Source organism: Rutilus rutilus (assembly GCF_951802725.1).
Source record: "Rutilus rutilus genome assembly, chromosome: 21".
Lineage (NCBI taxonomy): Eukaryota > Metazoa > Chordata > Actinopteri > Cypriniformes > Leuciscidae > Rutilus > Rutilus rutilus.
Genome location: NC_140226.1, coordinates 3653692 through 3669894, shown reverse-complemented (window position 1 = coordinate 3669894; position 16203 = coordinate 3653692). Strand labels below are relative to the sequence as shown.

At 42.1% G+C, this 16203-nt stretch overlaps 1 protein-coding gene across 1 annotated transcript in view; it reads left to right on the top strand.

Moving 5' to 3' along the window:
• The window catches only part of LOC311281437 (otoferlin), a gene marked incomplete at its 3' end in the record, with an annotated part of 50112 nt that extends 34116 nt beyond the window's left edge, over nucleotides 1-15996 (top strand). Inside the window, exons 32-42 of the mRNA XM_084394376.1 lie at nucleotides 601-738; nucleotides 826-953; nucleotides 1033-1203; nucleotides 6147-6307; nucleotides 6428-6570; nucleotides 6658-6746; nucleotides 6826-6924; nucleotides 11494-11735; nucleotides 11837-12015; nucleotides 13675-13775; nucleotides 15816-15996. Coding sequence (XP_084250502.1) covers nucleotides 601-738; nucleotides 826-953; nucleotides 1033-1203; nucleotides 6147-6307; nucleotides 6428-6570; nucleotides 6658-6746; nucleotides 6826-6924; nucleotides 11494-11735; nucleotides 11837-12015; nucleotides 13675-13775; nucleotides 15816-15996 — 1632 coding nt within the window. The remainder of the gene's footprint in view (nucleotides 1-600; nucleotides 739-825; nucleotides 954-1032; nucleotides 1204-6146; nucleotides 6308-6427; nucleotides 6571-6657; nucleotides 6747-6825; nucleotides 6925-11493; nucleotides 11736-11836; nucleotides 12016-13674; nucleotides 13776-15815) is intronic.
• Between the last annotated feature and the right edge of the window lie 207 nt (nucleotides 15997-16203).

Below are 16203 nucleotides of genomic sequence, written 5' to 3'. Positions count from 1 at the left end.
CCAACAATTAGTGTTCTTCAATGTGGGCCTCTGACGAGAGTTCACGGGAGCGCCAGGACGCATGCGCGAGAACTGAGATTACGGCGTTCTTCTTCTACTACTACTTGTTACTGGCTGCTCACTCCTTGGGAGTATTACCGCCATCTACTGTACAAGATGACGTCCTGACATTGCCGGAAGCGCAAAACGGTCTGTTTATAAGCAGAGGAAGACGCGCGCTGTATGTAAGCTATTGAATTCGACACTTATTGTGATTTAGGTCTCGATGATGTCGGGACGTCTCTGAGATCTGCACACAAAAACAATTGGTTTCACCAACCACTCAAAATCAAAACAAATAGTGTTCCAACCAATCACCGACAGGGGGAGGGTGTTGTGAGGTTTTGTGCTCGTGCACGGCTGCACGCGAAGTCGGAGCTGAAGAAGAAGCTGGCTCAAAACCTCACAACACCCTCCCCCTGTCGGTACTTCGGCACTATTTGTACTTCGTAAACATTCTACCATACAAATAATGTGAGCCAAAGAGTGATCCGCAAATGTATTAAACACATTCAACATTCTGAAGCTCATCTCTGAGTTTGTTTGCTGTGTTTACTGTAGGGTTCCTTGTGTATCTACAAAGTCCCTGTATCGGATGAGGCGTACAGAGAAACGGGATTTGATTCCAACATGGGCATGTTCCAGAACATCCCACACAACGATCCGATTAACATCCTCGTCCGGGTCTATGTCATCAGGGTATGTAGTAGTACCACAGACCTTAGAGCAGTGCATTGAGTCTTTTTGTGTTTGGCCATTTGTACAATTGTTATGTCTTTGTCTCAGGCAACAGATCTGCATCCAGCAGACATCAATGGGAAGGCCGACCCATATATCGCCATCAAGCTCGGAAATTCAGACATCAAGGACAAGGAGAACTATATCTCTAAGCAACTCAACCCTGTGTTTGGAAAGTTAGTCCTGTTGATTAAAGACTTCTCATTCATTACTAGATAATATTAATGTTAACATCAACTGTCTTCAAACTCCCAGGTTTTTTGATATTGAAGCGACATTCCCAATGGATTCTACCCTCACTGTGTCCATCTATGACTGGGATTTGGTGGGAACCGATGACCTGATTGGGGAGACCAAGATTGACCTGGAGAACCGTTACTACAGCAAACACAGAGCAACATGTGGTATCAGCTCCAAATATGCAATGTATGCAATTCTTCTTTTAAACACATCAACACTTTGTGACTTCCTGATGGGGTTTGTGTTCGCTGGGGTTATTTTAGTATCATTTATATACTATTATAGTTTTATAATTTTGGTTTTAATTTTAAAGTTTTAGTAATTTTGTTGTGTTTTTTTGTAATTTTAATTATAATTTTTAGGGATGCATCGAAATTTCAGCTATCGAAACTTTTCGTGCGAAACACCTCTTTTCGTTTTCGGGCTGAAATGGTTTTGGAGGACAGAAACACTTTTAATTGGCGCTACTCGGATGCCATGTTTTGACTGCGAAACAGTAGTGTTTCGGCATCGGGGTTGCCAGCTCTGCTCTAATTACCACAGCTGCAGCTACAAACGTTCGTGCTGGATCCTGCAGCCTATCTGGCAACCTCGAGTCAGGGGGGAGGGGGAGGGGATACACCGCTCTACAGTAATTTGAAAGTGATTGCAGTACCAGTTTTGGCCACAATCTTACATACGGCTCCTTTAAATCTGAAATCTTTTAGTCTGTGCTGTTTTCTGTTGATGCCTAGCGAGAACAAAACTTCAGTAAACATTTTCAGCACACCTGTCATCCAATAAACGTAATAAGCTTTATGGTTTGTTACTTTTAAAGGTGAACTAAGTAACTTTTTTTACCTTAACTGAACAGCTTCGGAGTCATTGGAATGGTTATAATACTTATTTCGGGTTGAATGGTGGTCGTTTCGCACCCCCCTGGTGCCCGTGAGCGGAAAATTCGCACTTGCAACTTTGGGGCGGCGGGCCGCCAGCCGCCGCGTCAGGAAGTCTTGCGTGATATCAGGTCTCGCGATGTAAACAATTGCTTTACGGCCAAAAGAAATCTGCTAAAATGCTGTCATTATTGCGCTCCCTCACGCTGTTCGAACTCGAATGAAGAAGACGTTTTAAAGAATATCCCATCTGCTTTGATGTCGTTGATCTACTAGCCTCTGGTGTCTGAGAATCACCAACGAGTTTTTACAACAGTGTTGTCATATCTATTCCGAAGCTGTGGGGGGAGCTCTAGAGAGAAACCTGAGAGCAAAAAGCGAGAATACAGCGAAGAAATCCCGAAGTTACTGAATGCAGCTTTAATATAAACCAATCTCTGAACTTTAAAATTCAAAGCTATACAATCACTTAACCTCAAGAAAGCTATTTAATGTCCATAACCTCATTAATCAGCAAGAATTTATTTTTATATAAAAAAATGCCTTATGTGCAATTTAAATGTTTGTAACATTACTTTTATTTTTTATTTTAATGTTTGTATCCCCCAGGATCCGTCGCCCCTTTAGGGCTATAAATTAAATGAACAAACAATGTTTGTTTGGCAATGCATGTTACAACACTTTAGCCAAATTTTTAAAACATTTATTCTCTCATAACTTAAAATTAACATTATTTGTAAAATTTTGTTTAACAATAAGCATAATGCCTATTTATTAATGTATTAGTTTTCTGTATCATATTTAATATGCAAATATTAATAGCGCCTGTAAATTATCAATATTACCAAAACTTTGCTGAAGAACCTGTTGTACACAATCTACTTCATACCTTCTGTCCTCTGATTGATAGTTCAGACTTTGTTTTTATCAAGTAAAGTCTTTTTTTGCTTAGAAATCTTTAATGATTTTTATAAAGTAAATGTTAGATAAACATTTAGTGGACTGTAACTTGGGTTTCCTTGATTATTCATACATAATTTTTTTATGTTAAAAGTTCTTTTTTAATATTTTTTCATGTTAATGTAGAGTTGTAATCAAAATTATTCAATTTTGCTATGCAAAAATACTTCAAGCAAAAGTAATTGAAATAGCTCAACATAACAAATGTTTCAAGAGGTTCTATTCAACTGAAAATGCAACTTTTAATGACTTCTGCAGTCTCAAAATTATTCAACCCCCTGAATAGAATCCCTCACAACAGCACAAATCTGCAAAACAGGTGTTGTCTCAAGCACACCTGATGTAACTAATCAAGGGCTTCATTAGTTGCACCAGGAGTGCTTGAACTAGAACACATGATATAACTCAGTGGTTCCCAAACCTGTCCTTGAGTACCCCCAACACTGCAATTTTTCTTTGTCTCCCTAATCAAACACACCTGATTCAACTCATCAGCTCATTAACCCATGTGATAATGAGCTGATGAGTTGAATCAGGTGTGTTTGATTAGGGAGACAAAGAAAACGTGCAGTGTTGGGGGTACTCCAGGACAGGTTTGGGAACCACTAGTATAACTGAACTGGCTAAGTTTGTTGAGTGTCATGTTTGTCTGCATGTTAGAAATAGTCAAAAGAATGGTCCAAAAAGTTACGAGAAGATATCATCGCCCTTCACAAATAAGGAACAGGATACAAAAAGATAGCGAAGGCACTAAATGTTCCTAAAGACACCGTTGGAAGCATAGTTTGCATGTTCAAAGTTAAAGGAACTTTAACACTACCTGGACGGGGCAGAAAAGGGAAGATATCAACGGCTGCTAGCAGATTTCTGAGAAGGCAGGTTCAGAAAGACCCTCTAGTGACTGCGAAAGACCTGCAGCAAGACTTGGTGGCAACAGGCACTGAGGTTTCAGCTGCACAGTAAGGGGCGCACTAAACGCATCCGGTTTCCATGCCAGAACTACAAGACAACACCACTACTGACCCAACAGCACAAGAAAACTGCTCAAAATCATATAAATAAGCCACAGACGTTTTGGGATTCTGTTCTGTGGAGCGATGAAACAAAACTGGAACTTTTCGGCCCTATGGATCAGCGGTATGTCTGGAGGAAGAAGAATGAAACATATGCTGAAAAGAACACTGTATAAAGTTCAGCATGGTGGATCGGTGATGCTCTGCGGCTGCTTTACATCCTCTGGCACTGGAAACCTGCAGTCTGTGGAAGACAAGATGGATTTCATTGAATTGTCAGGAAATCCTAGGAGAAAACAACATGCCGTCAGTGAGAAAGCTGAAGCTTGGGTGTCATTGAACCTTCCAACAGGACAATGATCCCTAGCATACCTCAAATTCCACCAATGCTTGGTTGCAGAAGTCGTCCTGGAAGACACTACAGTGGCTTCACAGTCCCCTGACTTGAACCCCATATAAAATCTGAAATTTGAAGGCGGCGGTTGCAGCACCAACCCAAGAAAATTACTGAACTGGAGGCCATTGCTCATGAGGAACGGGCTAAGATTCCTCAGAAACGCTGCCAGAAGCTGGTGTCCGGTTATACATCTCGTTTGCAGCAGGTCATAACAGCAAAAGGTGTTCTACTAAGTACTAAAAATGCTTGCCGTGAAGGGGTTGAGTAATTTTGAGATTGCAAAAGTTATTAAAAGTTGCGTTTTCAATTGAATTTAGGGAACCCACTTAAAAACCCTTGTTGTGTTGAGCTATTTCAATTACTTTTGTTTGATTTGTTCATTGCAAACAGCTGAAATTCTGTACATTTTGCCAATAAACCTGATTTGCAATGGAGGTTGAATCATTTAAATTACAACTGTAAATGTCAAATTTGACATAACTTGGGGACATTTATTTGTCCATCTCTCAATTATCATTGAGAGAGAGAGAGAGAGAGATAGTATTAAAGGTGCAGTATGTTATTTCTCAAAGTCTTTGAAAGAATCTATTTATTGTAGCAGAAACTCCTTCACGAAAGCTTCACGAAAAATAATGCGAAGAATGATGATGAACGAACGACAAGGAAGCACAAAAAATTAACAAACATACACAAGAGTAAATACAAACAAGAGTTGGTTGTTAGTTGCCAACAGCACAGCAGCAGACAAACAATGACACTCAAAGCCAGTGTTACTTACGTGTGGAGCAGAATCAAAGCAGGCCTTCCCACTTCGCTATCTCCAGCGCTGGAAAGCTTTTCTAATATTAACATAGGTCCTAAAGCTCTTTCCTGATCATAACCCTTCATTTTCCAGTAATATTCTAATGAGTTTTTCTCTTTTGTAATGTCTTTCAGCCATTTCTCTTTCTACAGTCTTTCTTCAAATCTCTCTCTTGCTCGTTCTCTTTCCTCCACTGTCATACGCCCCCTAATGCTGATTGGCTACATGTTTGTTGTTGTGTCTGGTTGTGTCGTTCCAACCAACTTTCAGACAGCGTTTTTCAAATATCACTTACCCCACCTTTAGGTATTGAACTGATTTTCTAAAACAAGCCACAAAGTATAAAGTCTATAGACCACAGAGTCAATTTTTATACCCCTAAAGTGGCGACGTATCCTGGGGGATAAAAACAGACCAATTATGAAAAATGTCAAATTAAATTAATACAATTCCAACATTAACGTAATAAGATAATGCTTAACACAACTTTTTTTGTCCCCTCCAAATATTGTAAATATATAAACTTTTTACTGAAGGTGAGTAGATTTCCTACTACAACTGGTCATGTTGTTTTTACATGCTGTCCACGAGCTGAACAAAGTCACCAGATCTAAATATTGATTAATTATTAATTTATTACTTATTTTTGGTTTTCAGGCAAGTGCATCCAAAATTTTTGGTTTTCAATTTTCATTTCGGTGCATTCCTTACTTTTATTTCAGGTTTAGTTATTTTAGTACTTTACGTTAAACTAAATGAAAATGAGAAATGTTGCAATCAGCTGAAATCAAATAAGTTACTTTTTTATATTTTCTCCCATTTCAGATAACGTTTATTTCAAGTAATGATTTTTTAAAATAGTTTTAGTGAACGATAATAACCCTGGTGTTCAGTGTATAAATTAAGTGTGTAACTGCATGTAACATTTTATTACTTGAATTAAATATTAAAACTTTTTTTCATCATTTTCATTTAGTTGAAATTAATATTCTAAATTTCCTAAAATAAAATGTATAAATAGCCCCTAAATATTGCTTCAAAAAAGGATGGATGGACAAAACTTTTCCAACTGTTTCTTTTAGTCATGGCTATAATGTGTGGAGGGACCCACTGAAGCCAACACAAATCCTCGGCAAACTCTGCAAAGATGGAAAAATGGATCCCCCCCAGTTCGGCCCGGGAGGAAGAGTGAAAGTGGCAAACAGAGTTTACACGGGACCAACTGAAATTGAGGATGAAAATGGTATGTACATTTTCACAAAGCATTTCGAAAGGGAACAAGTATAAGGGTGGTCTTCTGAATTGCTGAGTTCCCATCGGAGAGCAGCACATCAGAACAAATGCACATACTTTTCTACGGCAGGACTGAAGAAACAGACGGATGAGCACCTGGCTCTTGCTGTACTAAAACACTGGGAAGATATTCCACGAATAGGCTGCAAGCTGGTTCCAGAGCATGTGGAGACGAGGCCTCTCCTGAATCCTGATAAACCTGGGATTGAGCAGGTCAGGAATAATGTCCCAAAAGCACCACTGTCAGATAACGAAATGGCGATAATGAGCCGTTAGTGAATATGAGTGCTTGTGATGTAGGGGAGAATTGAGATGTGGGTGGACATGTTCCCGAAGGATATGCCTGCACCTGGACCTGCTATTGATATTTCACCTAGGAAGCCAAAAAAGTAGGAACCACTTGGTGAAAGCTTTTGGCCAAATACAGATGAACATTGCATACTCAAAATACCCTTTTGTCATTGACAGATTCGAGCTCAGGGTGATCGTGTGGAACACAGATGAAGTCGTTCTGGAGGACGATGACATTTTCACCGGAGAAAAATCAAGTGACATATTTGTTAGAGGGTATGGGATCTTTTTCACTGAAATCACTTGTTCCTGTGTACAGTACGTGTATATTATGAACGCTTGTTTCCACCATGGAATAAAAAAAGAGCTAACTGTGACTTTTTAGCTCATAATTCTGACATTATTTCTTTTTTTGAGAAATAAAGTCAGAATTGTGAGATAAGTCAATTGGAAGAAATAAAGTCAGTGCGAAAAAAGTTGATTGCAAAAAAATAAAGTCAGAATTGCAAGAAAAAAGTAAATTGTGAAAAATAAAGTCAGAAATGTGAGAAAAAAAGTAAATTGCGAGAAATAAAGTCAGAATTGTGAGAACATGAGTAAATTGCGAAAAAATAAAGTCAATGAGAAAAAAGTTAATTGTTAAAAATAAAGTCAGAATTGTGAGATATAAACTCACAAATTAAAAAAGCTAATTGTGAGTTTATACGAAGGCGTTCCCTTTCAAGTTTCCCTTTCAAGAAGTTCCCCTTCAGTCGGTCACTCTCGACGTACGCCAGAGGTGATCCGACGAATGGGGATCTCGCTCGAGAGACCAATCCACTTCGAGTGTAAACTAGGCTTGGCACGATAGTCGGTGTTACCGGTGTTACACGGTGTTCAGTCGCAACACCGGTTTCATCACTTGCCCACTGCAGCACCGCAAAAAAAATTTTTTGAAAGCAATTACGCAGTATCCGTATTTTCTGTCACCAGTTGACTAGCGTTGTATGATCACGCTCAACCATTCAAGCACGACAAAACAAGAGACCGCGCTGTGGAAGTCCTGCCTTACACACACGGAAAAGACGCGCGTCAGTATCGAGTTCTCTTTTCGGCCTTGAACAAAACATAACACACACAAATTATGCCAAAATGTCCGTTTTGTTGTTGCGTTTTTCATGAATAATAATGAATAATAACGAACCCACCATTTAAAACACTGTGGTTGAATCCGAAATCGCGCCCTACACCCTCAAATCGGGCGTTATTGTTCTCAACATGATCTCAAGCCGTGAAAAATAGAGGACACTGACAACGCGCTGAAATACAGGACCGAGCAGGTAATATTTAATATGAAACAAAGTCTCAACTTTCAAATTTGGTCAGTCAAACAAAAATAAAATAGGCCTACCGTTTTTTGGCTCTTTAATGTGTCGTGACAGATTGCCTCAGTTAAAGCCAAGTTCAAATCCACCGAAGTTAATCAATAACTCTTCTGACTGCTTTGTCGCACAAAAATGGTGGAATTTGATTGGTCAGATCGCATGTCAATCAAACTCAATACGAATGATGAATTGACGCCATGTAAAAAAAAAATTACATCACTCTAACACCCCCCACCCCCACGATGAAACTGGTAATACCGGTGTTGTCACAATTCGATTAACCGGTGAGAGAATATTATCACCGTCACATCTCTAGTGTAAACTAAACGAGCTAAATGAGGTAATTGCATCAGCTGCTCTGCCTCGCAGTGCAAGCATCTAATGAGCAGCAGGTGCGTCGCATCTTTCGCTTCGGAGCCAGACGGTGAATGCTGTTCCTGCTCTGCAAAGTATCTGTTTCTGAGTGTCTGCTGGACGAATCTCTTTGTGGAAGAAGCCTCTACCAGTTGGTCTTGGTGTGACAGCGTGAGCAGTGGTGATCGCGATCTCTCTAAAGAGCTGCTGTATAAAACAGCTGTTTTCATAGCTCGTCAGAGTGGGCGCCTTCAACGAGTTGCTGTTCATTCAGCGGGTACAGAGTTGCATCTTCAACGAGATTGAGTGCCCACACAGGCTTGCACTATCGCCTGTTGTGTCGCCACGGCCATCTCGCCACTTGCCGAGTCAGACCCAGAGCTCACAGCTATGCTTTCCCGGGCCGCCGCAAGTGTCCGGCTCAAGTGGAACCCTCCACCATGTCCCAAACCTTCGCGGCTGGACAATTAGTATCTTGGGGCGGCCCGTGCCCCAGTGCCTTTCTTTCCAGAAGTGCATGATGAGGTCACTAGATCGTGGACGGCACCTTTTTCTGCCAGAAACCAGTCTGGTGCCAGAAACGCATTTTCAAATGCACCCGTTTCCAAGATTGGTTTGTAGTGATCGACTTTCATGTCTCGATTCTCCCTCGACACAGACTGTTTCTCCGCTTTGCGTTCGAGGGTCGAGCATATCAGTACAAGGTCCTACCCTTTGGGCTGTCCTTGTCACCTCGCGTCTTTGCGAAGTTCGCGGAGGCAGCCATTGTTCCACTCAGAGAATGCGGCGTTCGCATCCTCAACTGTCTTGACGACTGGCTGATTTTGGCTCAGTCTCGGGATCAGTTGTGCGAACACAGGGACATGGTGCTCAGTCACCTCAGTCTGTTGGGACTTCAGGTCAGCTGGGGAAAGAGCAAACTCTCCCATGTGTGGAGGATCTCTTTCTCGGTATGGAGTTGGATTCGGTCAACCATGACAGCGCAACTCACAGAGAAGCTCGTCCAGTCAGTGTTGAACTGCTTGAATTCGATCAAGAGCAGGACAGCGGTCCCACTGAAACTTTTTAAGAGGTTCCTGGGGCATACGGCATCCGCAGTAATGCTGCACGGATTGCTTCATATGAGATAGTTTCAGCACTGGCTTCACGGCCGAGTCCCGAGATGGGCATGGCAGAACGGCACGTACCGATTGTACATGACCCCGCATTGTCGCTAAAGGACCTGCTTTCTCAGAGACAGGGCACTCGATTGCATCTGCGCCCAGACCTCTGGAAACTCCATGTCTGGTCCCTGGACAGACAGTGGAGGTTCTATGTGGCCTGCCCCAGTCGGTGGTGGACACTATCACTTCCGACAGAGTCCCGTCTACGAGGCGCCTCTACGTGTTGAAGTGGAACCTGTTCGTCGAGTAGTGTTCTCCCCACCGTGAAGACCCCCGAAGATGCCCGGTCGGTGTTCTGCTTTCCTTCCTGCAAGATGGGTTGGAGTGAAGGCTGTCTCCTTCCACCCTCAAAGTGTAAGAGTGTAAGAGTTAAAGATCCTGTCACTGAAGACAGTGCTCCTGACTGCACTGGCTTCTTTCAAGAGGGAAGGGGACCTACAAGCATTTTCGGTCGACGAATCATGCCTAGAATTCGGGCCGGCCAACTCTCACATTGTCCTGAGACCCCAGCCTGGATACGTCCCCGTGGTTCCTACCATTCCCTTCAGGGACCAGGTGGTAAACCTGCAAGCGCTGCCTTTGGAGGAGGCAGACCTAGCCCTGGCTTTTCTCTGTCCCGTCCATGCCCTTTGGTTGTACGTGGACAGAACGCAAAGCCTCAGTACCTCAGACCAGCTCTTTGTCTGTTGCGGAGGTCAGTAGAAGGGAAAGGCTGTCTCCAAGCAGAGGTTAGCCCACTGGATAGTGGATGCTATTGGCTTGGCGTATCAATCCCAAGAAGTGCCTTGCTCAGGGTCTGATGCCAGGCCTACACTCGTATGCTTGTGGAACAAGCATTCTTCCACAGTTCAGCTCCTCTGCGGACGAGCCGTGTCTTTCCCACAACAGAGTCCGCTCTGTCGTCTCTGTTGGTGTTCTTTCCCCCCTAGAGCTATGCTGGAACCACCCCAGAGACTGCCATATGTTGCACTACCCTGCTTGGCTAGTCCATATGTGTAACCACCTCATTACCTTCCTTCGGGCAGGAGGTGGCTTCCGCAGCGTCCCCTTTCCTTCAAGGGCACACTTTCCCAGCGTTATCCAATTAGTCACACTGAGTGGGTCTTGCAGATCAGCCGTGACTGACCTTCTCAGCTTAGAGCTCCTACCTTCCGCCCCAACTCTAGGGGACAGATCAGGAGACTCAAGTAGAGCGGTGGAAGGGTCAGCAACAGTGGCGTGTTGGTAGATATCCCCATTCATCGGATCACATCTGACGTACATGGAAAGTGACCGACTGAAAGGGAACGGATCGTTACGTATGGTAACCCTCATTCCCCGAAGGAGGGAACGGAGAAGTACGTCCCGTCACCACAACTGCTGAACCTCCGCTGTATGTCCGAGTCACAAGTTCCAGCTCCTCAGCGGAAAAACAAAGATGTGATTTTATAATTATATGCTTGCGCTGCGAGGCAGAGAAGCTGATGCAATTATCGCATGCCAATGTGCATTGGCTCGTTTAGTTTAGACTCGAAGTGGATTGGTCTCTCAAGCGAGATCCCCATTCGTCGGATCACCTCTGACGTGCGTCTCCGTTCCCTCCTTCGGGGAACGAGGGTTAACATACATAACAGAGACGTTTTTATACAATGTATAAACTCGCAATGAAAAAAGGATTAAAAAAGAGTTTATACCTAACAATTCAGACTTTTTTTCTTGCAATTCCTAGTTTATATGTCACAATTCAAAAAATGTTCTCGTAATTACATATTTATATCCTGCAATTCTGACTTTATTTCTTGCAATTCCACGTTTCATTCTCAGCATTGTAAGATATAATCTCGGAATTGCAAGAAAAAAGGTATGTATATATCAGATATGTGCCTTTATGTATGTATATATATATATCTGAAGGATCATATCTCTTAAGTGATCACAAGGGTACCAACCAACTGTTCCATCACTATGAAACATGTGACCAACAGATGGCTGAAAGGCCAACAAGAAGACAAGCAGGACACAGACGTCCACTATCACTCGCTGACTGGAGAGGGCAATTTCAACTGGCGCTTTGTTTATCCCTTCGACTACCTACAGGCCGAAGAGAAGATCGTCATCTCAAAGAAAGAGTCCATGTTTTCTTGGGATGAGACTGAGTATAAAATTCCTGCCCGACTGAATTTGCAAGTGTGGGACGCGGATCATTTCTCTGCAGACGACTTCCTGGGTGTGCTGTTGTGTTTTACTTTGTAAAGTCATTTTAGATTCAGGCTCTGTCTTAATGGCCTTCATTCATACAGTCACATGTGTGTTTGCTTTCTGTTTCAGGTGCAATCGAACTTGATCTGAATCGATTTCCTCGAGGTGCAAAGACAGCGAAGCAGTGCTCCATTGACATGGTCATAAATGAGCAAGATATGCCCATGGTCAACCTCTTCAAACAGAAGAGAATTAAAGGCTGGTGGCCGTTTGTGGCCCGTGATGAAAATGATGAGATGGAAATTACGGTAAGTGACCTGCAAATAATGTGATAAGATAAACAAAGCTTTTCTAAACTTTTGAGTCGATTGAACCAATTGCTTCGCAAAATGATTAACTTTTCCGAAGCACTTGCACACGCAGGAACACGGTTGCAACGCCTGCTGGTTTAAACTTTGTAAATCAATTGAGCGTCAAATATTATAGTATATTAGAATGATTTCTAAAGGATCAAGTGAAACTGAAGACTGGAATAATGATGCTGAAAATTCTGCGTGTATGCTAATGTAACTGGTCCTACTCGACCCGGGGTTTCCAGCGTGGGAGGCTAACAAGGACGCTAAAGACCGTAGCCTCTAGCGTCAGTCGCCAGCGCGCCTCTTGAAGCCAGGGGAGTGGTTTACTCGCACACCTCTTACTGGCCTACCTCTGTTACACCAAGACATACACAAACATGACAGTGGACAATGTCAGTAAAAATTACGGCTACTTTTACCTTCAGTAAAAAGGTCCGGAAAAATTACCTCAGGTAATATTCCTGTTTAAAAGTAGTTTTCCGCGGTTTTTCAAGTATGGAGACGCTTGAAAAAGCATTCAGTTGCGTTCTAGTCGCTGGGACAAGTCTGTGGCAAAACTCAAGTGTTTTCCACATACCATTCAGATCAGAAAGAAGATCGAAAGCACTTGTTAGAGGCACGAAACATCTTTTAGCGTTAGGTATGTGCCTATTACCAACCCAATCCAATCTGAAGTTAATTAATACATCGTTCAACCGGACAGAACTGTTTTATATATATAAATATAGGTTATATGTGTTTGCGCACATGATATCAGGAAGCATCGTAATACGCACATGACGACAGGAACGTGACGGCGATGCGCAAATCGAGTTACCCCTCCCACTTCTGCTAGTTTTACTGAGATATCTTATCCCGTGCGAATTGGCCATTAATATTACAGACGTCCTGTGGTAAAATTACATTACTCCATCTACCCTTGTAAAGTCAATCCCATCCGAATAGGGCTTAAGATGCAGCTGCACAAACGGACATGCATGAATCCCTGTAAACCGATATAGACAGGTGGTGCTGGGGAGGAGGAGGGTCAAAGTGATGTGAACACAGTGAACTTACAGTGACACTCACTAGCACTAGACTAATTAAATGCATGCAGGTTCATTGGCTGAAGGATTACACATCAGGACCCATCAGCTCATGCCATGTTGCTGTACACGAGGCAGCTGGCTGGTAGATTACACATTAAGAATGACTACTATATGTGCAATATTCCTTTTTTTCCAAACCAAAACTGAAAAATTCTACCCTCCATGCTTTCAAATTCCAATCTTACACTTCTGCATATTCAGACTCAGTTGCATGATGCACGGCATTCTGAACAAAAATGCAAATGATATGGACTACTGTAATGATACTTTCATGGTGTTTTTTGGACATTTTTGGAGCTTGGTAGTAAAAATCATCTTCCAACTGTGCTTTGAACATTCTTCAGAATATCTTGCTTTGTGTTCAGTGAACAAAAGAAAATCATATAAATTGTAAACACATGACAGTGAGTAAATTACTTTTTTTTTTGCATGATCTAACCCTGTGAATGTCACTCCTAAACCACCAGCATTTTTTTACTCCGCTCTGATGTTTAGTTTAATGGTTTTTTTTTTATCCTTTAAGGGAAAAGTTGAAGCAGAGCTTCACCTGCTGACAGGTGAGGAGGCCGAGAAGAGTCCTGTTGGTGAAGGACGCAATGAACCAGAGCCTCTAGAGAAACCAAAGTAAGAGCAGCATTTACACCAACTTTTACATCTACCTTCAATATTGCAGTCATTTGCTACTGACAACTTTTCACTTAAACTAAAAACATCTTGTTTGTTGAACTACACATTATACATTACTTTCAAACATTTATTTATAATACTGAAAACATTCTATCATACAATATTTTAAAAGAAATACCTTTTAAAACAGCCCAAAAAACAGTCCTTAAGAGTTTGCAACTGCAAAGGTTTGATGGGTTTTGACTTATTTTGCTATATTGAGCCAAAACATTATGACCCATCACAGGTGAAGCGAATATCGTTGATCATCTCCTAACAAGTCCATATATTAAGGTCTGGTTAGATTAGATGGTGTGCAAACAATCGGTTCTCGTCATCAACGTGTTGGATAGAGGATAAATGGGCAGGAATAAAGGTCTGAGCGACTTCGACAAGGCCCAGATTGTTATGGCGAGACGACTGTGTCAGAGTATCTCTGAGACGGCAAGGCTTGTGTGTTGACCCGGTCAGCAGTGGTGGGAATTTACCAGCAGTGTCCGAGGAGGAACAAACACAAATCGTCAACAGGGTGTTGAGTGTCCAAGGCTCAACGAAGGGCAATGAAGGCCATCCCGTCTGGTCCCAGCAAACTGAAGGTCTACTGCAGCACAAGTCACACAATATTTTAATGATGGTTATGGGAGGAATGTCACAACACATGCATAGCCACAGACCAATCAGAATGTAATGATGAGCCCGTCCACCATTGAAACGCCTACAATGGGCACGAGAGCGCCGAAACTGGACCTTGGAGCAGCGGAAGAAGGTAGTTTGGTCCTATGAGTCCCGTTTTCTTTTACATCATGTGGACGTGTGTGCCATTTCCCTGGGTAAATGACGGCACCAGGATCACTGTTGGATAATGACGAGCCGCTGGAGGGAGTGTGATGCTAAAGATTGTCTCAGAGCAGGTCCAGTCCTTCATGACACTGGTGTTCCTGGTGGAAGTGGCTCTTTCAGCAGGATAATGCACCGTCACACTGCACACATTGATCAGGAATGGATTGAGGAACATGATGAAGAGTTCAAGGTGTTTCCCCAGATCTCAGTCCAGTTGAGCATCAGTGGGATGTGCTGGACCTTCAAGTTCGATCTAAGTCGGCTCCACCTCACAGCCTACAGGACTCGAAGGATCTGCAGCCAGAGACCGCAGGACTCCTTCAGGGCTCTTGTAGAGTCCACGTCTCGCGGGTCGGCACTGTTTTGGCCGCCAGCAGCATGTTAGACATGTGGTCATAATGTTTTGGCTCATCGGTGTACATGTTAGATTCATGTTTTCCTGCTTCCAGGATTGATTGAAGAATAAATTTCTAATAAATAAATAAAGCCATATTTATGGCCTCAGCACAGCATACCCTGATTTAAAGGGAATCTCTCCTTTCATTAATACCTTCCATTAAATTAATTATAAAATAAATATCTGACTATTTCTCCTATGACACGTGTGGACAATGTTAATAATATGTGCATCATAAATATTGAGTTTTTTTTTTTCCAACAGTAAGAAATTATAAATAAGAATCTTCCAAAGAAACAATTGCCCCCGGTTTCACAGACAAGGTTTAAACCTAGTCTCAGACTAAAATGCATGTTTGAGCTGTTGCATTGAGAACATATCTTAAAATATATCAGTGTCATTGTTTCATCTCAAGATTCCCACCAATAATGTTTTTTTCTAAGGCACCTTAATAAAAGCTACTTAAATGTCCTAATTAAACTAAAGCCTAATTCCGTGAAACCCTGTCTGTGAAACCAGGCCTTGATGCGCTTAAATCACGGTAAGTGAATTGAACATTTCAAGTGGAGCTGTCTGTGTTAACATAAACCATAAACCATTTGGTTATGCTATTTACAGAGACATTATAATAATATAAATAATATAACCTCGTTACGCACGTCTGAATAAATTGAGAATAAATCCGTAATAAATATGCCAGCTAACGTTCACCCTCTGCTGTGCCGCAGATTTGTATCATGAGTTTTTCTTTGTCCCACCAGCCGCCCTGACACAACCTTCCTGTGGTTCCTTAGCCCGCTAAAGGCAATCCGCCATCTCGTCTGCAACCAATACAAGTGGCTGGTCATCAAAATTGTGCTGGCGCTGTTGATATTAGCAATGCTGGGCTTGTTTCTGTACAGTATGCCTGGCTACATGGTGAAAAAGCTTCTAGGTGCTTGAAAAGCTTTTTCAATGCCAGCAATATTTGATATTACTTCAACACAATTTCACCTGGAATGATGTATTTGTTTGTTGAAGTCATATGCATACTTATTTTGTTAAAAATCATTACTGGTTTAATTGGTAAAGCCCAACTGAGAACATAAAGTTCATCAAACGCTGACAGGAGACCGTTGCACATTTTTTTGGGAAATGCTATAAAAGCAT